The following is a 23,240-nucleotide window of genomic DNA, read 5'->3' on the forward strand; positions in this document are numbered from 1 at the left end:
TTTTTATTTCTGTAGCTCTATAGTAGAGCTTGAGGTTGGGGATCATGATGCCTCCAGAGGTTGCTTTATTATACAGGATTCTTTTAGCTATACTGGGTCTTTTGTTTTTCCATATGAATTTGAGTATTTTTCTTTCCAAGTCTGTGAAGAATTGTGTTGGGATTTTGATGGGGATTTCATTGAATCTGTAGATTCCTTTTGGTAAGATTGCCATTTTTACTATGTTAATCCTACCTATTCATGAGCATGGGAGATCCTTTCATTTTCTGATATCTTCTTCAATTTCTTTCTTTTGAGATTTAAAGTTCTTGTCAAAAAGGTCGTTCACTTGTTTAGTTAGTGTTACTCCAAGGTATTTTATATCATTTGTGGCTATTGTAAAGGGTGATGTTTCTCTGACTTCTTTCTCAGCCCTTTTATCATTTGTGTATAGGAGGGCTACTGATTTTTTTAGTTGATCTTGTATCCTGCCACTTTACTGAAGGAGTTTATCAGCTGTAGAAGTTCCCTGGTAGAATTTTTGGGGGTCAGTTATGTATACTATCATATCATCTGCAAATAGTGAAGTTTAACTTCTTCTTTTCCAATTTCTATCCCTTTGATCTCCTTTTGTTGTCTTATTGCTCTAGCTAGAACTTCTAGTACTATATTGAATAAATATGGAGAGAGTGGACAGTCTTGTCTTGTTCCTGATTTTAGTGGTATCAGTTTGAATTTCTCTCTGTTTAATTTGATGTTGGCTGTTTGCTTGCTGTAAATTGCCTTTATTATGTTTAGGAATGTTCCTTGTATTCCTGATCTCTCTATGACCTTTATCATGAAGGGGTGTTGGATTTTGTCAAAGTCTTTTTCAGCATCTAATGAGATAATCATGTGGTTTTTTTCTTTCGGTTTGTTTATATGGTGTATTACATTGACAGATTTTCCGTATGTTGAACCATCCTTGCATCCCTGGGATGAAACCTACTTGGTCATGATGGATAATTTTTTTGATGTATTCTTGGATTCAGTTTGCCAATATTTTGTTGAGTATTTTTGCATCATTTTTTGCTTTATTTTTGTTTGTTTTTTGATAGGGCGTTTCTGTGTAGCCCTGACTGTTTTGGAATTCTCTGTAGACCAGGCTGGCCTCAAACTCAGAAACCTGCCTGCCTCTGCGTCCTGAGTTCTGGCTTTGATTTCTTTAAGGCAGGGTCTCTAGAAGCCTCCTAAATCCACCCCCCTGTCGCCACCCCAGGGCTGGCCTTCTTCACTCCTCTGAGGCAGTATTTGTCCCCAGGGTTCAATGCTGTGACCCCACCGCACACACTCTTTGCTTGGATGACATCGAGTTCGCTGCTGTAAAATGGAAAAGCCACTCCCACCTCTGGGGCAAATGCGCTAAAGCTGGGTGGGTAGATGGGAATGCCGAAGGACTAAGGAGCCAGCTTAAAGGCGACCGGCGGCTGCCCGCCCCGCCCTAGGTGGGAGGCGAGGAGAACCAGGTTTCCACTCTAACTGGCCTGGTGCTGCCTTAAAGCCCGAATTGCATTTTATTTGAGCGAGCGCCCACACACAGCACACCACGCTCTCGGTTGTCAGAGGTAAAACTTTAATCTCTCAGAGCGCCCTCCCGACTCCCCCGCACCCAGGGCCAGGGCCGGAGAGTGAGGCCCCCTGCCCCTACCTTGGGTGGGAGAGGGCCCTTTAAGGCACCTGTTGGGGTCGGGGTTCAGGAAGCTGGTACCGTCCTGGGTAAAGGACAGACTTGATGGACAGGCTGTTGTGGGGTGTAACCTATGGGGGCGTCGGACGCAGCGCAGGACCGGACTATCCCCGTGGGGAACCGGATCCAAGTCAGGACTAGGGCAAAAACAAAACAAAAAACCAGCCCCAGTAGTGTAAGGAACTCCAGCCCCCGGCAATTCTGGGTGCGGGAGGGCTTGGCCACGCCCCCAGGAGGCCGGGCCAGTCGGGTGGGGACTCAAGGGCGGCCTGCGACTCTGGGACTTTGGCCGAGGCGCCACCTGGCCCCGCAGCCCGGCTCTGCGCTTGGCCAGCGAGCCGGGGGTGCGCGGTAAAGCTTCTGTTGCTAGGCAAGAAACGGAGTTGACCACTGAGCGTCTGGGAACGGGCCTCGCCGCAAACCGGAGCGGGCCAATCCCGTCAAGAGTGAGTGTCCTGTTGCTGGGCAGGGGAAGGCTCCACGACCCACTGGCCGGGGCGTCCTGTCCGCTCAGTATTTCCGCTTCAGCTTCTGGAAGTCGCTGGTGTTGAGCCGCGGCCGCGGCAGGTCCCCGAAGACCTGGGTATCCTCGGCCTCCCGCAGCACCAGTGCCCGCATGCTAGCAGCGATCCGGTCCAGATCGGGCGAGGAGGGCTGTGGACGGAGAAGACGCTCAGCGCCCAGGCGCCCAGTTCCCTAGGAAGCTGATCGTTCCGACCCTGGCCCCTCCAAGGCCCTGCCTGCCAGGACAGCAGGTCCCCGCCTGGATCCCGCCGGGATCCCATAGGAACCTGGCCATGGGAAGTTAGGGGACGCCTCGTTTCCCTCTGCCTCAGGGAGTTTTCTGTGAAGGATGGTCCAGGCCAGCACAGCCTGAGCGCACCACGCACAGGATGGTGTCACACCGGGAAAGGGATCGTGGGAAACAATTTGACCTTGAGCCTCAGTTTCCCTATCTGACTCCCCCCCCCCCAAAAAAAAGTGATTTTGGACAGATGAGGGGCCTTCCTCCTAAATTGCAGTGGGGTCCTGGGATGGAGAAGAGCCTCATTTGCCAAGGCAGGGGCTCCGTGCAGCAAACCACTTGGGGCCATCCCACCTGTCTCGTTCCCCCTCACCGGGCCGTTTTCCTCATCTGACGATCGCGCCTCTGTCCTCTTCTCCTTGAAGGCCCACACTGGCACCGACACGGGCAGGGACTTGGCGTACTGCTGGGTGGGCAGGGCTGCCGCCGGGGGCTTGGGGCAGGCTGGGGGGCCGGCTGGGGTCTCCTCACTCAAGCTGCCGTCTATGACACAGGAAGGCTTCAGCTTCTGTCCCCTCCCCTCGGCCTGGCCTACAGGGCTTGGACAACCCAGGATCCTCACCATCTGTGCTCTCCGGATCTGACTCGCAGAAGGGGGGCAGGTCCTGGAGAGTGGCATCCTCATCCATCATGAAGAGTCCTGTGGGTGGGACAGGCCCTGCGCCTCAACATTCTGCGTTTGTTAGGTCACTCAGGGCCTCTTCCACTATCAGGAGCCCACAGATAGCTTAAACATGGAACCTCTTAAGACCTGCCTCGGGGAGGGGGCTCAGAGATGATGGCTCAGTGGTTAAGAGCATTGGCAGCTTTCTCAAAGAGCCTGAGTTCAATTCCCAGCAACCACAGCCATCTATAATGGGATCTGATGCCCTCCTCTGGCATGCAGGTGTACATGTAGTTAGAGCACCATATACACAAAATAAATAAATCCTAAAAAAAAAAAAAGATCTGCCTGGGACAATGTGGGGACAAGACCCTGTGGCCATACCACCTAGCTCCAGAGCCCATACCCTTCATGACATGCTGGTTTTCTCAGGAAGGATGAGGTGACCAGTCATAGGCAATGATGGCAACTGAGTAATTCCTACTAACCTTCAAAGCCCTGTGGTTACAGTACAGTCTGAGAAATATCCAACTTCTCAACTCTCTCCACACAGCAGTTTCTAGAACCAGTTCCCCAAAGTGGGACTCCAAGGGACATGGGAAATGAGGCCATGTAGACTGTCTGGAACTCCTCTGCTCTTGGCTTCCTCGGCTGTGGCAGCACCCCATTCTTGGTGAACTTCTCCGCCCCCATGGATGGGGCAGCAGCCCTACCCTTCCTTTCCTGCATCTCTCAGAGAACCATGCTCCAGGTCCTTGGCCAGAGCAGCCCTCAAGGAAACCGTATGTTTAACATATCATGTGCTGTTGGACCTTGTGAGGCTGCTAGGGAATGCTGTCCTAAGGATACATTAGGACAAGTGTCCAGCAACCCCACGCCAGCACCAATCATCAGCTCACCTCCATTATCGCTACCGCCCAGCCGCTCCCCAGAAGTCTCTGTCTCAGTGGGCTCATCCTCATCTTCCTCATCATCCTCCCTCACCAGGGCTGGCCGAGGCTGAGGGCTAGGAGCAGGGCTGGGCGGCTGTGGTGCTGGTGGGGGACCAGGTCTGGTGGCGGTGGCAGCTCTGTGTGCCTGTGCGATGTCGTGGAGGCAGCGGCGTGTGGCCTCTGCCAGGGCTCCGCGGCCATGGGCGGCATAGGCGCAAGGCCCTGGGCGGGGCGGCGGCGGCGGCGCTGCAGTCAGCAACACCAGCTCTGTGCCAGTGCGGGCCCGGAAGCGCTCGGCGGCCCCTACGACGGCCTCCCATAGTTCCTCTGGCCGCCCAGACGCCATCCGCGCCCTGTGGGCCAGAGCAGGACAGAGGGGCTGAGGCTGTGCAGTTACCATCTCTGCCCATCCTGAGGGTCGATGTCCCAGTGGGACTCCCCTTCCGTGGCATGTACCTGTCCCAGCTGAGCTCCCCCACCCTTCGCAAACCAGCTTCCCCTGGGACCCGGACTAGCCATTTCCAGCCCTAGGTTTCATCTTGACCCCAACCTGTTCCTCAGAGGAGCCACTCCAAAGCCTGGAGTTGGCCATGAGCATTGTAGCCAAGTTGGTTTGTGGTTAGGTGACTCTGAAGTCCTGATTCTCATGTGTCCAGCTCCTGAGTGCTGGGGTTACACGTGCACACCACCACACCTGGTTTATGTGGTGCTGTGAACTGAACCCAGGACTTCATCAGTGCTGGCAAGCACCACCTCAGCTGCATCAAGGCCTATGTATTTTTTGTTTTTTGTTTTTTTTCCTCTCAAGACAGGGTTTCTCTGTAGCTTTTGGAGCCTGTCCTGGACTAGCTCTGTATCCCAGGCTGGCCTCGAACTCACAGAGATCCTCCTGCCTCTGCCTCCCGAGTGCTGGGATTACAGGCGTGCCAGCGCCGCCCTGTAGCCTGTCTACTTTTGAAGATAGGACTGACATGTCCCCTAGCAGTCCTCCTTCCTCAACTACCCAAGTAGCTGGAATTAGAGGAGAAGCACCACACGCCCAGCCTGATAGAAGTCTTTGAAGACTCACATGAATTTCATGTGCACCTTTTCCACGGTGTGTAGGACATTAATACATATGTGAGTCAGGCATGGTAGCATACACCTGAAATCACAAACTTAGAGGCTTTGAGGTCAGCCTCGGACACAGAGACCCTTCTCAATGAAAACCACAGGTGATTTGCAAGGTTTCTTTAGCACAGGACCCTGGCCACTGCCGGGCCACCATCCTTCACTCGGTCCAGCAGGTCCTCTTCCACTGCAGCGGAACTGCCCTCCAGAGTTTCCAGGACCAGATGGACCCCGCACTCAGCTCACTGGCCTTCCGGTTACTGCCAACCTTACCCTCATCTGGTGAGGGAGCCACACCCTCCCCAGGTCTCTCTAGCCTCCAGCACCCCTGCCCTCCTGCCCCCGGCTTCCAGGGTCACTCTCTTAGGATGGGGCTGAACTCTGGGCAAAGGAGGATGTGTAGTGGGTAACTGTTCCAGCTTTGACCTTGAAGCACTGCCCCTAGTGAGGCAGCAGGTAACTGATACACCTGCCTACGACCTGCCCCTGGGACGTGGCCTCTTTAGACCCTTAAGACCCGAGAGAGGAGGTGCTGGCTCTCTGGTGATTATGGATGCTGGATTGCAGACCAAGTCAGAGTCCTCCAGAGAACCACAGTGGACTGTACCTCGCTTCTGGATCCTGTAGCTGATCCCTTTGCTGGTTCTAAGTTTACCCAAATAATCAGATAAACTACCTGAATTGCCTTGTGAATTGTCACTTTAAGGATGCTCTGTGCTCAGAATCACGACACAGGGCTACCCTTCCTCAGCCCCTGCTGTTCAGGGCTCTGTAGAGCTATGACAGCCATGCTGCGTGCTTCCGCATCACACAGGGAACTCCTGGAGGCAAGGGTCTGGGTCCCCACCATGACTGGCTCAAACCTGTAGTGTGATTATGGACCACTGTGCCTCTCTTCCCCACTAACCAGAGTGTGTGGGCAGCTGAGGATCCTCCATGGGAGGCATTGTGCACCCTATCACTGGAGGGATTCAAGCCCCCCAGGACCACAGTAAAGAGAAACAGAATCTGAAGTCTGAATGCAGTATGAAAGCCCTTCTGTCACTCACACTCAAAAGTGCCAGCCTGCTCAGACTCCACACTGGTCGCCTGCCACCTGACTTTGTTAAGGTGGGGACTGCTCATGCTGGACCAGAAGGTGATCACCATTCCTAACCAATCTCTCACTTCCTACGACACGAAGCAGCAGTGGTCACTCCACGTTAGTCTTAAAGCTCCAAACTCAGGAAGACTGAATCTTGACTGTTGCACCAGCCGAACTGGCCGCTGACAAGGGCAGTCTGTGTCCGGAGCCCTCTGCCAATCCTGAGCTCCACCCTGCCTGTTTCAAGAGACTAGATTTCCCATCCCATCTTTCCATTGGGAAGGCGCAGGCTGCAGACACCAGCCACAGACACAGGAGGAGCTGTCGTGGTTTGACAGTACCTGGGGGTCCTACCACTTGAGGGGACACCCAGCGACTCCTACACACACCCCACACCTTTCCCAGCTGATGAAGGAGTCTGCAAACATAAGAAGTGACTGGACCAAGATGACACAACCTCTAGCTGTCAGCCTGGGCTCTCCGTTCTCTGAGAAGAGCAAACGATGGCAGGACCCAGCGCCTGTGCACTAGTTCTCGGAACAGCCAGGGCAACAGTGAAAACCGTTTGAGCGGCTTGTAAGGGCGGCTCAAAGGAGGGCGACTTACTCGGGCCCCCCAGGCCTGTGGCCTCCTATGAAGTGAGACCCGGGGGCAGACCAGCAAGGGGGAGCTGTCCAGCGGCAGCACGGGACGCAGAGCGGGGCGGCGCAGGAAGATCCCACCACCGAAGCTGCGACCCCGGGCCGAACCACGCCCGAGGCGCCGAGGCCCCTGCCCCGGGAAGGGAACAGGAAGTCCCGCCCCGGCGGGGACGGGACCGGAAGTCCCGCCCAGGGGCGCCCCTCATCCACCCGCGGTCCCCCGAAACGCCGCCGCACGGACGTGGCTGGCCGACAGTGTGAGGGTCCTAGCCCGCTTGCACCACACAAGTGAAGCTTGTCTGGCATCCGTCGCGAGTCAGACCCGAGGGTTGAGCGTGGCCATTTCAGCGCTCAGCCAAGCGCCTCTAGGTGGTCGCTGCCCCCGACCTACGCAGACCGTACCCTCCCCACGGCCGCACGTCCTCCCACCGCCCCTCAACCAAGGAAAGCCAGATCCTCCCCAACCCCAGCTCACGACGCCGCCTCCACTCACGTGCCCGTAGCCAGCATGGCCGGCCAGGCGCCGTCGCCGCCCTCAAAAGGGCATGGCGGCCTCGTGCGTCACTTCCGTGCAGTGGCCCCTCCTCCATTGTGTACACTCCGCCTCCCTAATCCTGGATGCCCCGAATCAAATAGCAGCCAGACGCTCCATCTGCAAGCAGCTTGCAGCGGCCACAGTAGAGTGCTCATGGGGGAGATGGAAGGCGTCGGCTACACCACTTCGGCTCGCCAGCAACAAACACGGCTGCACGCCTATGCTCACCCTCGGCGCTAAGCGAAGGCGAGCGGCCCGACGTCCCTCGGTCAGTCGACTTCTAACAGCCGTGGAGGAAGAGCCTACAGAGCATATGGACTCTCCCTCCGTCCAGCCTACCCGCCCCACCCCGCTATTCAGCACAAAGCTGGCGAAGATTCAATATGGCAGTATTTCTTGCTTCGGTTCGCCCAGCTTAAAAATGGTGGCGCAGCCCTCTTTCCACGGTGACTCAGGATTTGGGGGATTTCGTCTCCAGAGGCTGACGGCGTCACCCCTATCCTGAGCCCTTCTGCGCCTTTGGTACTATACAGCCCCTCTCACCTTCTCCGTTCTCTGTTCCGCTTTTCCAACGCGTCGCCGTCCCGCCCCGCAAAGAGATGGCAGTGCCCCGCACTAACATGGCTTCCACAGAGCCGCTAGGGCTTGCCCTCTAGAAAAATGGCACAATACTGGCTTCAATGCCAGTATAAAATATGGAGAGAGCCAAAGAGGCGTTCCCTAGCGATCACGAGTTGTTCGGAGGGTCATGGGTCCTCCTACTTGTTTACTTCGAGGCGAGAGTGCTAGGCTGCGCCTGCGCCGTGTGCTGACCCTTGCCCGCAGGTCTGTCTCCACCACGTGACCTGGATCTTGGCGTTCCCACAACCCCGTTCAGACGGATGGTTTCCCCCACTGCGGCTCTACGGCCCCACAGGCGCTACCACCGTCCGGCCTGGAGGGGAGTGTTTTTTCCGGATGTGACACTACATTGACCCGGAAAAGGAGGACCCGGGCAGTGGAACCTCCGCGGCGGCTATGGAAGGGTCCAGCTGCAGGGTAAGGCTTCGGGACCCCCGCCCCGCGAAGGTCTGCCTCCACCTTCCGCTTAGCAAGCTCTGTTTGCTAGTAAAGACGCTGCCACTCACTCTGCGTGGCCGACAGGAGCCCGCCTCGGCCCCTCTCCCCGGGAGGGAGGCGCACGCCCGACCCGCGGGCGCGTAGGCTTCGCACGCCCCACCCTAGCTGGGCAGTCAGCCCTGGGCCTGAGAAGGCCCCTTCCTGTACCCGGGCTCTCACCGTGCCCGCGCCTAGGTGGTGTTTGAGAAGGGAGGCGTGTACCTGCACACCAGTGCCAGGAAGCACCAGGACCCGGACTCGCTCATCGCGGGCGTCATCCGTGTGGTGGAGAAGGTGAGCCGGATGGAGGTGGCATCTGTGGGAACTTCGGATTGGTGGCTGAGGGCAGTCGGGCGACTTTACTAGGTCCTCTCTCTGTCCCTCAGGACAGCGACGTCCTCCTGCACTGGGCTCCGGTGGAGGAGGCTGGAGACCTGACCCAGATCTTCTTCTCCAAGAGGGTAGGCGCGCTTCTCTTCACCCCTCAAGGGGAAGGCAGCGGGTACTCGGGGACCTGTGCGCCTGTTTATTTTGTGAAATGATCTGATGGCCTGTCCTCTTGGCTGTTTGGGGACCCCTGCTGGGTGAAGGACTGGGTTCCCAAAACTATCTTTCTTTCTTTCTTTCTTTCTTTCTTTCTTTCTTCCTTCCTTCCTTCCTTCCTTCCTTCCTTCCTTTCTTCCTTCCTTTCTTCCTTTCTTTCCTTTCTTCCTTTCTTTCCTTTCTTCCTTTCTTTCTTTCTTTCCTTTCTTTCTTTCTTTCTTTCCTTTCTTTCCTTTCTTTCCTTTCTTTCTTTCTGAGACAGGGTTTCTCTGTGTAGCTTTGTGCCTGTCCTGGAACTCACTCTGTAGACCAGGCTGGCCTCGAACTCACAGAGATCCTCCTGCCTCTGCCTCCCGAGTGCAGGGATTAAAGGCGTGCGCCCCCACCGCCCGGTGGGGTTCCCACTTTTTAAGGGGTATGGCTTGGGTTTGGTCTGAGGCGGCTGTCTTTTCCCTCTGATCTCCAGTTATGTTTATTTATTTACTGTGTGTGTGTCATGGTGTGGGTGTGTGAAAGTCAGGATAACCTGTAGAAGCAGTTTCGCCCCTTCCACTGAGTGGGTCCCAGGGATTGAACTCAGGTTTGGCATAAGTGCTAACTAGCCCAGAGATTTCGTTTGTGTGATGGGTGGGTGGGTGGGTGTGGTGTGAGTATATGGGCATGTGTGTGCACTATCTGTGGGTGCAGACACGTGCTGGAAACCAGGGTGCTGAGCTCTAAACTCAGGTCTTTGTATTGTGCAGCAAGCCCTGTTAACTTCTAAACTGTCTTTTGGCTTTATTTACTTATCCGTGTGTGTTCTTTTTATTTTTTATTTTTGAGCTGAGGACCGAACCCAGGGCCTTGCCACTGAGCTAAATCCCCAACCCCCATGTGTGTTCTACTTGGAAGAGTTGGTCCTTCTTCCTCGTGGGTTCTGTGGACTGAACTCAGATCATCCATCTTAGCAGCCAAGCTGTCTAGCCGTCTGGATGGCCCTGCTCTACAGTGTCCTTTGAGACAGTACTCCTTTCTGCCCATCATGTGACTGTCGAGCAGTGTTCCCCGTAGACTCCCAGCTAGTCACAGTGACAGCACCCACCACTCAGGCTCTTCACTCACTCACAGTGAGAGAGTCAAAAAGACAGGAAAGGAGACTTGGCGAGGGCGCAGAGTGAGTGCTGAGAACAGGGCTGGGAGCTGCCCCTTCTCACTGGAGTCTGGACTCTTGGTGCTGTGGCATCAAGTGTAGCCACGATTTTAGGTTTCGTCTAGCCTGGCTCTTCCTCAGCCACCATGGGTGACACTAAGCAAGTTTTCTGCCCCTTCTGCCTGTTTCCCCCTTGTTCCGAAGGGCTGCTTTCTCACTGGGTCTTCCATTTTTCTTTCTTTTTCTTTTTTTTTTAAGATTTATTTTTTATGTATACAGTGTTCTGCTTGTGTGTATTCCTTTAGTGCAGAAGAGGGCACCAGATTTCATTACAGATGGTTGTGAGCCACCTTGTGGCTGCTGGGAACTGAACTCAGGACCTCTGGAAGAACAGCCAGTGCTCTTAACCTCTGAGCCATCTCTCCAGCCCTCACTGGGGCTTTCAAACTGCAAGCTGGAAACCCTTAAGACAATAGCTTTTCATTCCATTATTTCTTCTCCCAAGGACTCAAGTGGAGGCGAGCCCAGCACCTCAGAGGAGGAACCTACCTTTGACCCAGGCTATGAACCTGACTGGGCTGTCATTAGCACAGTGCGGCCACGGACCCACGTGGCAGAGCCCAGGAGAGGTAGGTGGAGCTGTGTCACAGTGGTCTGGTGGCTGTTCTTGCCCTTCGTGATCATAGTTCCAAAGGCTTTGTCACCCACGGTCAAGGTGGCTTCCAGATGCTTCCTTTGTGGCCTAGGAAAGAATGGCTTGGCCCTAGGTGGACCCATGAGTCCTCCTAAAGGTTTCCAGGCTGGTGGTGTGTGGAAGAGCTGACAGGCAGCTAATCACAAGGTAACTTTTTTTTCTGAGACATAGTCTCACTATGTAGCCTTCGCTGGCCTTGAATTCAGAGGTCTGCCTGCCTCTTCCTGTCAAGTACTGAGATTAAAGGGTGTGTCGCCTTGCTCAGTCTCAACCTTTGTTGTGGCTCAAGTAGTACCTGGAGCAAAGAGGGCATTAGAGGAAAGACAGCCAGAAGACCAGGGACAGAGGGATGTAGTGCTCAGACTGAAGACAGGAAGTTCTAGAATATTCTGGGACAGCCATGTCCACTGGGCTTCTTTTCAATCTTAGGCAGTGTAATCGAGTGTTTCCCTTACTGTCCGCCTGGTCCCAAATAACGGACTCAGGCTGAACATGAGTTATAAATTCTCAGCTAATAGCTTAGGCTTGTTGCTAGCTAGCTTTTACATTTAAGTTAACCCATATTTCTATTTATGCTTTTACACATATATTTATTAGCATTGGCATGTTCATTTCCTGCTCCCTCTGCGTCTGGCTGGTGACTCCTGACTCTGCCCTTCTCTTTCCCATCATCCTTGGTTTGGTTGCTCTGCCTACACTTCCTGCCTGCCAACTGGCCAATTAGTATTTTATTAAACCAATTTGAGTGACAAATCTTTACTGTGAACAGAGGATTATTTCACAGCAAGGCAGTTTCACGTCTCATGTGCCAGAGCACTCAGAGGTGGAGGGCGGTCTCCACAGACTGTGCTGTGGAGAGAACACACTGAGTTAGCCTTTTCCACTTACACTGTACCAATAATGCACTGCTTTCCCCTAGGTGCAGAGCCCAGCTGCCCCCGGAGCTCCTGGGCCTTCTCTGTGAGCCTAGGGGAACTCAAGTCCATCCGCAGATCTAAGCCAGGCCTCAGCTGGGCCTACCTGGTCCTGGTGACCCAGGCTGGAGGCTCCCTGCCTGCCTTGCACTTCCACAGAGGGGGTACCCGAGCCTTGCTCCGGGTCCTCAGCCGCTATCTGCTGTTGGCCAGGTAAGCCTGTGCCTGCATTGGACCTGTGAGCTAGCATGTCCTTCTGTAACTGCAGTCTTCAGGACAGTGAGAAAGCACAGTGCTAATCGAAAGGCACTAGAAAGACCCAGGAACATACCCTTTCAGTCCCAGGATTTGTTTGGAGAGCTGACCGGAGGGTGGAGAGTTCAAGACCAGTGTGGACTACATACGACTGAAAGTGAGGGCAGGGAGGGAAGAAATGGCCGATCTCAATGGCACCTCAGTAGTAGTCTCCTGATGCATAGAGAGTATCTCTTCCTCCCCACAAAGCTGCTCATTGGCTCCTCCCTGAGTCAGTCACACTGACCCAGAAGGGGAAAGCCTCACTGGCCTCCAAGGCCCAGCTCTGATCTGGAGTCTTTTCTTGTAGTAACCTTTGGGTGATGGGAAAGGCACTGTAGCACCTAGAACAAGATATGGCCAGGTACGTCAGGGCCTGGGGCCTCTTGTGTCCCTTCTCCCAGCTCTCCGCAGGCCCCCCGCCTCTACTTGGTCTTCCCCCACGACTCCTCGGCCCTCTCCAGCTCCTTCCGCCACCTGCAGCTCTTCGACGAAGACGGCTCCAGTGTGGTGTCTGTGAGTGCTCCAGAGCCAGATGTGGGCACCTGTGCCTGTGATGGGCGGGGATCCGGAGGGCAGCTCTGATACCTGTTGCCTGTCCCCAGCGCTTCCTCCAGGATCCCTACTCTACCACCTTCAGTAGCTTCTCTCGAGTGACCAACTTCTTCCGGGGAGCCCTACAGCCGCACCCTGAGGGAGCCTCCTCCCCTGACCTGGCCCTGCTGCCAGATGATGAGCCAGAACCTGGCTTCGAGGTCATCTCCTGTGTAAGTGTCTGGTGACCCTGGTTGGGACTTTGTGTTGTGCTACACAGCCATATGACTTCAGGGACTCGCTTTTCTCCTTGATATACCAGGCTTTTTCTTTTGGGCCACCAACCAGCTCCCAAATCATAGAGACTAGTTTTGAATGCTTGGCCTAGCTTGGGCATGCTTCTGGCTAGGTTTTTGTTTTGTTTTGTTTTTTAAACTTAAATTAACCTGTTTCTCTTTTTTCTACCTTTTGCCCCCGGGCTCATTACCTTTCTTACCCTCACTGACTCTTCATGGCTGGCTGGCAGGTGCTTAACTTTTTGCCTTGGGTGTACCCCTCCTCCTCTCCTCCTTCTCTCACTCTTCCCTCTTCTCTCGAGCCTAGATCTCCCCTTCTATTCATTCTCTCTGCCTGGCAGCCCCGTTCCTACCTAGCTGTTGGCAATTCAACTTTTTATTAAACCAACCAGGCGCCTTGGGCAGGCAAGGTGAATCAAATGCAATACATCTTTACATAGTGAAACACATCCTCATCGTTAAAGCATGTCCCAGCGTGGGTGTGTGGGTTCACGAAGGACTTGACATTGAATGAAGACTCAGAGGCAGCTTAAGAATGAATCTAGTCTCTCGTGGCTGCAGGGGAAGTCCACGATTTTTTTTTCTCTCCTGTAGAAATATAAGCATAACCTTGGCCCTGACTTAATACTTTCCCTGGACTATTTTGATGTTAAAAGATTTATAATACTCGGCCTGACTCACTTTAGCAGTTATTTTCCACAATCCAATGTTTTTTAGTAGGTTAATAAAGCATTATGCAGTCTATTGCTGGGGTTCCTCATATCTCCATTCTGTTTAACAAGCATGCCTACAGATTGAGTGGAGACTTTTTGTAAAGGCCAATTGTGGAATTTTAAGATTTTTGAAAAATTATAGATAACATCAGTATCAAAATCTCACAGTCCTTCAATCTCAAGCCTATTTAATTATACTTTCAATTTAGGCCATATGCTGGGTGGTGGTGGAGCATGTCTTTAATCCCAGCACTCGGGAGGCAGAGGTAGGTGGATCTCTGTGAGTTCGAGGCCAGCCTGGTCTACAGAGTGAGATCCAGGACAGACACCAAAACTACACAGAGAATCCGTTTCGAAAAAAACAAAAAACAAAACAAAACAAAAAATTAGGTCATTCATCATTGATAACTGTTTGCCAAAACACCCTTTTTTCCTGTACTTCTAAAGCCTCCAGTTCTACATATAGGCGCCACTTTGCCTTTGAGATACAGAAGCAATAATAACTGAGCAATTCTATCACCAGCTTCTATTTTCATGGTCCTTTTTTCATAAGCCAGCTACAAAAGCATTAAAGACAATCTCTATAGGACTTTAAGAGCTAACTGTAGGCAATACTCTGGAGTACTTTTGTAAAATCTTAAAAAGAGGATCCTTTTTTATAGATCCAAAGTAACATGTTAATGCAACTTGCCAAGTATTAACAGTGTGGATCAAACAATTTACCTGTATTTTATCTAGTCAAAAAATAATTTTGTAAGTTCTTAGAATTTAACCAAAAATTTCTCGAAAGCAACTTAAAGAGCAGAACCAAATTCTCAGTAATGATCAACAGATGAAAGCATATCCAATATATAGTTTAAAATTGTAAATCCTGTTCCTTTAGTTAATCTGCCATGAAAATCAAACATTTATCTAGACATTTATTAGAGAATCAAAAGAAGAGAACTTCTCTACACACTGAATGATTAATATCTCTGGGAATTCAAACAGTGTCCACTTAGCATTCCATGTCCTGACCACAACCATTCTTCACCAGAAGTTGAATCTGTTTAAACTTGCTCTTTCTCCCATGAAGAGACTACTAATAATGAGTTATTTCCACCATTCGGGAAAAACAGAAAGCATTTCCCTTGAAGGGATCTTTAATACTGAGTTATTCCTGCTCTGAGGGAAAAATAAAAAACATTCACACCAAGGTTAAGCATACAGACAACAGAATTCTAAGCTCTGGCAGCCAGCAGCAGTGAGGCCACCTGTTGGTTCTTTGTGATTCAGATGCTGACATTCTCTGCTGGCAGCCAGAAAGAACTCAGAGTTTTAGCTGTCCTTTTCTTCCTCTATTACTATTGGGAAGAGGCCTTTTTCTTTCCTTTCCTTTTCTTTTCTGGGGCCTTTTAATCTTTAGGCCTAGTTTCAATATTTTTTCCCTTTTTACCAGGGGAAATTTTTTCTCCCCTTTCAGTCGAGAAATTTCCTTTTATTTCTTTTCCTTCCCTCTTTTCTATTGGGAAGATGTCCTTTTTTTTTTTTTTTTTTTTTTAAAAACAGGGTTTCCCTATGTAGCTTTGTGCCTGGCCTCGAACTCACAGAGATCCGCCTGGCTCTGCCTGCCGAGTGCTGGGATTAAAGGCGTGCGCCACCACCGCCCGGCCAGATTTCCTTTATTTTACTTCTTTCCCTTTTTCCACTGAGAAAAGTCTTTTTCCTAGATTTATTTCCTGTCTCAGGAGCCATTCTGTCTTTAAAAATTGTGCAGTTACCACTTTTTGTTTTGACAAGCATTTTAGCAACTGTACATTTTGTTGTTCCTGAGATGTGGAGTTTAAATTCCCCATGACCCTGCCGATCCTGGAGTCCTCTTACCCTGAGAGCGCTCCCTCCAGTTCTTCAGATGGCGACTCCTCTGTCCTTCTCCAGCGGATCCTTTGTCACCAATTGTCACAGAGTGGGTGTACGGGTTCATGTGGGCCCAGACCATTGAATGAGTCTAGCCTTTGGCTGCTGCAGGGGATCCAGTCTCTAAGGACTGAAGCACTTTCCCTTCACCCAGGACATTTTTATTTTTCTGTATCTACAGTTTAGCCAGTTCATTTCCATATGCTCAAAACAACCTGAATGAAGCCTCCAAAAATACAATGCCAAGTGCAAGTTTCTTGATTCATCAGGTACCACAGTTTCCCAGGTTTCCTGAACCAAGTTTTGCACAGGTTTGTATCTTTGGGAGACTCTCAGACAAGATTCACACAGAGGGCACAAGAGAAACAAAAGATGACCGAGAATGGAAAGATGGATTAGGACTAGGTGCTATTCTGTGGGGGCAGGCCAGGTGTAGCCCAGAGGGAATGCTGCCATAAAACCAATGCAGCACAACCGAATGTAACAACCTCCACCAAGTTACAGTGATGTTCTGCAGCATGAACACATGTAACAACCTCCACACAGTTACAGTGATGTTCTGCAGCATAAACACATGTAACAACCTCCACACAGTTACAGTGATGTCCTGCAGCATGAACAAATGTAACAACCTTCACACAGTTACAGTGATGTCCTGCAGCATGAACACATGTAACAACCTCCACACAGTTACAGTGATGTCCTGCAGCATGAACACATGTAACAACCTCCACACAGTTACAGTGATGTTCTGCAGCATGAACACATGTAACAACCTCCACACAGTTACAGTGATGTCCTGCAGCATAAACACATGTAACAACCTCCACACAGTTACAGTGATGTTCTGCAGCATAAACACATGTAACAACCTCCACACAGTTACAGTGATGTTCTGCAGCATGAACACATGTAACACCTCTCTGCCTAGTTAAAAGAATATTCCACAGCACCTTGTAACATGAACAGTATCTGGAACTGTATAAGAAGTGACTTCACAGAGATCTCACATTCTGGGCCAGCTCCTTAGTGCATCTGGTGGATGTTTTTCTTATGCTGAGGATCCAGCCAACCCCAGAGCTAGGCAGGTTCTCTACCACTGAGCCACGCCCCCCACCCCTCACTGGTGATCTAGACCAGCACTCCCCTGCTGAAGTAGTTTCCTAACCATTGCTGCTTTTTGAGATGTATGTCCCAGGCTTCCAGCCTGGCCTTGTGCTGGGTGGTCCTCTTGCCTCAGGCCTGGCTGTGGCCGTTTCTGTTCTCAAGTGCCTTCCTTTCTGGAAGCTTCCTGCTGACCCCTGGTCTTTAGGGTACCTCCGGCCCAGGAAGGCTTGGTGCTCACTTGGACTTGGGGCTCACCTTCCCTGTGTCCTGCAGGTGGAGCTGGGGCGGCGTCCCACAGTGGAGCGGGCTCCTCCAGTCACAGAGGAAGAATGGGCTCACCATGTGGGTCCTGATGGTCGCCTGCAGAATATCCCCGAGTTGAAAAATCGGATCTTCTCAGGGGTGCGTGTCAGTAGATGTAGGCTAGGATGGGCTGGCAGCTGGCCAGGAGGAAGTCCCTTGACCTGTTTGCTCCATTGCATCCTCAGGGTCTTAGCCCTGGCCTTCGGCGGGAGGCTTGGAAGTTCCTCCTGGGGTACCTTAGCTGGGAGGGTTCAACTGAAGAACACAAGGCCCACGTGCGGAAGAAAACGTGAGTGAGACAGTCCTGCCCTAGTCCTTCAGACAGCTCTGCCCTAGGGCTTGGGCTTGACTCCCTACCTAGTCTTACGTGTCAGGGTGTCCTGGAGCCAGCCCCTGCTGGTTTATAGGGTTAGTGTGAACGATACTGGGCATCTTTCACAGATGTTTTGAAGCCACTCTGTGCAGTGAGCAGGCTCACCCCCACGTGGTTGCCTCCTGACCTGGAGTCAGTCCCTTTCAGGCTGTTGCTGTAGTTCCTACAGCTTTGAAGTAGCTGTCAGCTCCTTCCTGAGGGTGCCATACACCTGCGTGTCTGGCTCCTTGTGAGGACCCGAGGGTACCTCAGTGCCTCTGGACATGCTTTTCTAGCAGACAGAGGGGTGGTGACAGATATTACCAGAAGCCCACAGGGTGTTCTGTGTAGAGAAACGTCAGGGGAGAGGAAAAAGGGAGAGGTAAGGACCAGGTGGCTGTGTGGGCGGGGCAAGGCTTGGGGAGTGATGGTGTGGGCGGGGCTTCTCTGGTAGGTGTTCCCTGGGAGCTGTGCTAGCAGGGGCCATAGCTCCCATGCCCCTCCCCTTAGGGACGAGTACTTCCGAATGAAGCTGCAGTGGAAATCTGTGAGTGCTGAGCAGGAGCGGAGGAATTCACTGCTGCATGGATACCGAAGCCTCATTGGTGGGTGTGTGACAGGGTGGGGAGGCAGACAGGAAGCAGTCGGGTGGGAGTCGGGGGGGGGGGGGGGGGGGGGGGGGGGGGGGGGTGAGCTGCAGTGGGCAGGCAGGACAGGGGAAGAGGCCTTGTTGGCTCTCACTGGGAGATGGCGTGGCTCTACCTTTATGTGCCCATTTTCCCACCTGCAGAGGCATCATAGAGTCTCACACTGGGGTGGCAGTGGGTGGCCAAGCCTCCACCCTCACTCTAGCATGAGCCCTGAAGCTGAGGGCCATCAGCATGCAGGAGGGTAGGGCTGGTACCTGTGACCAGCTAGGAAGGCCAACTAACCTTTCTCATATTCCTACCATGTTGGGTCCCCACAGAGAGAGACGTAAGCCGCACCGACAGGACCAACAAATTCTACGAAGGCCCTGAGAACCCCGGGTTGGGCCTACTCAATGACATCCTCCTAACCTACTGCATGTATCACTTTGACTTGGGTGAGCGCTGCACTGATGGAGAAGGCTGGGTGCCTTGGGCGCTCGAGGTGTCGCAGCTGACCCTGTGTTCCCCCAGGCTATGTTCAGGGCATGAGTGACCTCCTGTCCCCAATCCTCTTCGTTGTTCAGAACGAAGTGGATGCCTTCTGGTGTTTCTGTGGCTTCATGGAACTTGTGGTGAGGCACAGGATGGGAGGGAGAGGGAGTGTCATATTGGGGACAGCCACTAAGGTATCTAGTCAGTACAGTACCCAGCTCTCATCTCACACTTCCTCCTGTTCCCTGCAGCATGGGAACTTTGAAGAGAGTCAGGAGACTATGAAGCGGCAGCTTGGGCAGCTTCTGCTGCTTCTGCGGGTGCTGGATCAGCCACTCTGTGATTTCCTGGGTAGGTCCTGTGTACGACCATCTGAATGAGAAACAGTCCCAAGTAGCCTGACATTCAAAGCGTAGGGATGGGGAAGTCTGCCCACCTTAGGCTGGGCGAGGCTTCTCTGGACCCTCGGCTAGTACCACTGCAGTCTAGCGGTGAGTTCCTTGTTGCTTGTTTAATATGAGAGAGGCTAACGTGGCCGTGACTCAGTTGGTAGGATTCTTGCCTAACATGCATGAAGCCCTGGGTTTGATCACCAGCGCTGCAGAAAACTGGGCAAGTGGTGTACACCTGTAATCTCAGCACTGAGGAGGTAGAAGCAGGAGGATTAGAAGCCACACAGTGAGTTTGAAGCTAGCCTGAGCTGTAGGAGACCCTGGGTGTGTCCTTGAGGAAACTAGGACCATGTTGGCAGGGAGGTCTTAGGCAAACATGTCACTTCTGTTCACTTCTGTCATGAACCCTCCTGAAACCCAACTTCTCTGGGCGTGCAGAGTTCTGTTTATTGTACTTTCAGGACAGCCCGAGACTGATTTCACTCACCTACTAGATACTCTCTGGCCACTAGTGGTCTAGACAAGGTCCTTGGTTATGGCCACACTGTCCTAGAGGGACTGTGTCCATGGTAACACCACACTCACTGACAGTCTCAGGGTGTTCATCTTCTCAGCACAGGCCATGGTTGCTTTCTTGTAGTATGTGGTGGTAGCGCCATCCTAGAGTACCACATCTCACATGTGCAGTCATGCCTGGCACCTGCCTATGCCAACTGCTGAGGACATTGATCTGGACTAGGCAAGCCTAACTGCCTGTGGTCCTCCTCTAGATTCCCAGGACTCGGGCTCACTGTGCTTCTGCTTCCGGTGGCTTCTCATCTGGTTCAAGAGGGAATTTCCCTTCCCTGATGTCCTTCGGCTGTGGGAGGTGGGCAGCCACTTGGGGTGAGATGCTGGTGGAAGGGCTGGGAGGTAAAGGGAGATGGATATGTCAGAGTGGGGCTTCAGGGTTCCTTCTGATACCCCAGGTGTTGTGGACTGGGCTTCCTGGCCCCAATCTGCACCTGCTGGTGGCATGTGCCATCTTGGACATGGAGCGGGATACACTGATGCTGTCTGGCTTTGGCTCCAACGAGATCCTTAAGGTGAAGCAAGGGCACTCCCCTCTTGCTGCGTTGACTTAGTTGTGGTGACCACCTGCAATGTGTGGTCTTGGTCTTGTTGAGTGGATGGCCTTGTCTGGGTTGGGTCTGAACCGTTATCCCCCACCTACCAGGTTACCAGCCCTGTCCCTACAGAGCGTGGAGTAGAGGAGCCTGCTCCTCCCCTTCATGGTTATGCTCCAGCGTCCAGGTGTCCTAGCGGGGAGTGCTATAGGAGACTGGCAGGCCAGGGCACCTCGAAGGCCTCTCCTAGCTGGGTCCTGTACCCCCAGGGCGAGCCTGCTTCCTTCCATTACCAGGATGGGCATGCGCCTTACTCTCCCCTTTCGGCAGCACATCAATGAACTGACCATGAAGCTGAGCGTGGAGGACGTGCTGACTCGGGCAGAGGCCCTGTACCGGCAGCTGACTGCCTGCCCAGTGAGTCCTTCGCTCTGAAGGAATAAACCCCCGTGGCTCTCCTCCAGGCTCCCTCCCCCCTCGCAGGTCCTCCTCCCCTTTTGACTCCACCCTACTCATCACCTGGCCTCTTGGACACCCTCCCTCCCCAGGAGCTGCCACACAACGTGCAGGAAGTCCTGGGGCTGGCGCAGCCCGAGGAGCCTGGTGGCCAGTCTCCTGTATCCCCGCTGCCGCTGTCGCCCACTCGGGCCCCGCCACCCCCGCCGCCGCATGACGATGCAGTCCCGCAGCCTGACAGCAGCCTGGAGATCTTGCCGGAGGAGGACGACGATGGCGCCAACTCCTAGCCAGCTACACCTGACGGGGTTCCCGCAGATTGCCAGGTCCCAAGGCCTGTGGGGGAAGGAGGCCTGGAGCAGGAGGAGACCTTAAGCCGGCCAATGAAGTGGAGGATGGCCCTCCTGGAGGTCGAGGATTTCCAGAGCCCGCCCACCAGCTGCTAGAGTGAGGCAATAAACCGTTCTTGTTTGACTGCACGGGCATCAGCTAGCCTTGTTTTTCAGTTCTGGCTCACAGCCCAGGCTGGCCTCAAGACCTGCCGGCACCTTATCTCCCAGTAGCTTCTGATCTCTATTTGATCACAGTGCAGTGTTCACCCAAATGTCGCCTGCCCAGGGCAGCTATATTCAGGAAACCAGACCAGTGGAGAGCGAGCGGGGGAGGGAGCTGGGCTTCTGGGTTTATCAAAAAAAAAAAAAAAAAAAAAATTTATTGTGGTCTATTACTGTGGGTGGCCTGCTCTAGAGAGGACTGGGTTGGGGGTTAGGTGCTTCCCTTTTGCACGAAGAGTGCATGTGCCCATGCCGCCGGGAGCCAGATTCCACTTTGTGCGGTACCGCTGGGAGCCAGATTCCACTTGCCCATGTCCCCCGGGGTGCACGTGGCCATGCACTTCGGGGATGACCTTGTCATGCACATGCCCATGCCCTTCAGGGAAGACTTTCTCGTGCACATGCCCGTGCCCTTCGGGGAAGACTTTCTCGTGCACATGCCCGTGCCCTTCAGGGAAGACTTTCTCGTGCACATGCACGTGCCCTTCGGGGAAGACTTTCTCGTGCACATGCCCGTGCCCGTGCCCTTCAGGGAAGACTTTCTCGTGCACGTGCCCGTGCCCTTCAGGGAAGACTTTCTCGTGCACATGCACGTGCACGTCAGGGAAGACTTTCTCATGCACGTGTGAGGGGATATTCTGGTGTATATGGACATGCCCCTCCCCCTGGGGAATGGTCTCCACGGTTACGTGCTCCTGCAACTGGGGGATGGCCTCCACAAACACATGTCCCTCGGGGCTTTCCTCCTGTTGCTGCTCATCCTCGCTGATGTGTATGTGCTCCATCCTCTGGAGAACGGCCTGCTTCTCGGAGCTGGGTACCCTGGACCAGTGCTTATTGATCTTCACCGCGGCCCGCAACGCGGACTTGACAGCGGTCTCTACCCAGCCATGTGGATGGGCCGTGTGCTCGCCCGCGAAGTAAATGCGGCCATAGGGGAATGACCAGTCATAATCCTCATCCCCATGCCCGAGCGATGGCGGCTGTACCACAAAGCCGCCCTGGCTGTGCGGGTCCTCTGCCCAGCGCTTGACTATGCCTGTGCCATCCCACAGTCGGAACACGACCGGCCCATGCAGGGCTGCCACGTCCTTGAGTGCCAGACGCAGGGCCTGGTCTGTGCTCAGGCCGGCGAAGGGGGCTGCAGCATCCGACCACGTGTACGAGGCCAGTAGCAGTGCGCCCTCGTCCGGCGCCGGATAGAATATGAGGCGCGCTGGGCGGTCGGTGTTGGAGTGGCCGCCCTCGATGTGCTCCTCGAGCCAGAAGGGCCGACGAAAACTGAGGAAAACCTTGCTAGCTGCCACGTAGTGCAGCCCACGCAGCGCCTCCTGCCTCCTGCGTGTCAGCGGCGGCGAGAAGGAGATGCGCTGCAGCGCTGGCCCGCTGGCCGTCACCAGTACCAGGTCGCTGGTCAGCACCTTTAGGCTGCGAGACTGTAGCGAAGTGGAGATGTGCACGCGCACGTCATGAATCCCCTGAGTGATCGCCACTACCTGCGCATTCAGCAGCACCCGCCCGGAAAATGAGCTCAGCAGCGCCCGCGGCAGCAGGTCCCAGCCACCCACGATGCGGCTGTACCTGCAGGGCGAGGCAAGCCCGTTGGTTGACTCAGGTTGAGGTATGGCTCTAGGGAAGGCCTCGCCCACTCCTGCCCTGCGTCTCCCAGGATGCTCCTCCCTGACTTGCCCCATCCGCTGTGCCCTCACCGAAGTCGGTCGCTCAGGCAGCTATGGGCACGTAATGCCTCAGCGAAGCTGAGGTAGAAGAAGCCTTCCTTGGACATGACGTCTCCCAGGAGCTGCACGGCTGGCCGGGTCAGGTTGCCCTCCCCAAGGAGGTATTCCTGCACAGTGGGGCAGGACCTGGTCAGACCCTTCCCTGCTGAGCCTGGATCTCAGCCATGTCTTCTGACAGGAGAGGGAGACAGCCCGCCTCACTCACCAGGAGCGTATGCCTGTTGAACTTCTTCATGGCTTTCTTGCAGCCTAGAGCCTTGAGGTCCTTGGCGGCCTGTGGAGGACAACCAGAGGATCATGGCTGCAGTGGGAACAGCCACTTACCCGACTTTAAGACCCAGGCCTTGGCTCATGCTGCATACACCTCCTCTATAGCTGGAAGTCCTCCCAAATACTGGATTTCCCTCATCAGCAACCTACCCCGCCAGTCCGTATTGGCGACTGTTTTTGTGTGGGCCAGGAAATGGGGTTATCCTTAGAGGCTCAGGAATTGTGTCTAGACCATTGTGAGCATAGCCAGGTCAGGGTCTCTCACAGCCCAACAGGGGGCTACTACCAGCTAAGTTCATTTAGCAGTTCCCTT

The 23,240-nt window shown here is 53.6% G+C and overlaps 3 protein-coding genes across 10 annotated transcripts in view; 1 reads left to right on the forward strand and 2 right to left on the reverse strand.

Annotated features, from left to right (window-relative positions):
* Window positions 1-1,574: 1,574 nt before the first annotated feature.
* Window positions 1,575-8,303, reverse strand: Akt1s1 (AKT1 substrate 1). 4 transcript variants are annotated; one of them, XM_036193863.1, is made up of 5 exons: window positions 7,960-8,221; window positions 4,014-4,399; window positions 3,073-3,150; window positions 2,824-2,993; window positions 1,575-2,359 (listed from the first exon to the last, which is right to left on the reverse strand). In XM_036193863.1, the coding sequence occupies exons 2-5, from the start codon at window positions 4,390-4,392 to the stop codon at window positions 2,216-2,218; spliced, it is 771 nt and encodes a 256-aa protein (XP_036049756.1). In that variant the 5' UTR covers window positions 4,393-4,399; window positions 7,960-8,221; the 3' UTR covers window positions 1,575-2,215. The 4 variants fall into 4 exon arrangements, with proteins under 4 accessions (XP_036049756.1, XP_036049747.1, XP_036049739.1 ...); XM_036193854.1 differs by lacking the exon at window positions 7,960-8,221 and adding an exon at window positions 7,375-7,953; XM_036193846.1 differs by lacking the exon at window positions 7,960-8,221 and adding an exon at window positions 6,847-7,296.
* On the forward strand, window positions 8,234-20,849 carry Tbc1d17 (TBC1 domain family member 17). Of its 2 annotated transcripts, XM_036193809.1 has the most exons (17): window positions 8,234-8,454; window positions 8,710-8,808; window positions 8,901-8,975; window positions 10,692-10,815; window positions 11,800-12,007; window positions 12,493-12,604; window positions 12,694-12,855; window positions 16,908-17,036; window positions 17,123-17,226; window positions 17,800-17,894; window positions 18,257-18,373; window positions 18,450-18,550; window positions 18,662-18,761; window positions 19,573-19,670; window positions 19,771-19,887; window positions 20,239-20,325; window positions 20,457-20,849. In XM_036193809.1, the coding sequence occupies exons 1-17, from the start codon at window positions 8,434-8,436 to the stop codon at window positions 20,652-20,654; spliced, it is 1,947 nt and encodes a 648-aa protein (XP_036049702.1). In that variant the 5' UTR covers window positions 8,234-8,433; the 3' UTR covers window positions 20,655-20,849. The 2 variants fall into 2 exon arrangements, with proteins under 2 accessions (XP_036049702.1, XP_036049712.1); XM_036193819.1 differs by lacking the exon at window positions 20,457-20,849 and having other exon boundaries at window positions 8,361-8,454; window positions 20,205-20,306.
* Window positions 20,850-21,067: 218 nt separating this feature from the next.
* Il4i1 (interleukin 4 induced 1) overlaps window positions 21,068-23,240 on the reverse strand; it is a 28,660-nt gene continuing 26,487 nt past the window's right edge. For all 4 annotated transcript variants that reach the window (XM_036193773.1, XM_036193782.1, XM_036193798.1 and 1 more), the window contains 3 exons: window positions 22,863-22,931; window positions 22,628-22,764; window positions 21,068-22,499 (listed from right to left, as the gene is read on the reverse strand). In XM_036193773.1, the coding sequence (XP_036049666.1) occupies window positions 21,089-22,499; window positions 22,628-22,764; window positions 22,863-22,931 (1,617 nt within the window). In that variant the 3' untranslated portion in view covers window positions 21,068-21,088. The remainder of the gene's footprint in view (window positions 22,500-22,627; window positions 22,765-22,862; window positions 22,932-23,240) is intronic.

Source organism: Onychomys torridus, chromosome 1 (genome assembly GCF_903995425.1).
Source record: "Onychomys torridus chromosome 1, mOncTor1.1, whole genome shotgun sequence".
In the NCBI taxonomy this organism is placed as follows: domain Eukaryota; kingdom Metazoa; phylum Chordata; class Mammalia; order Rodentia; family Cricetidae; genus Onychomys; species Onychomys torridus.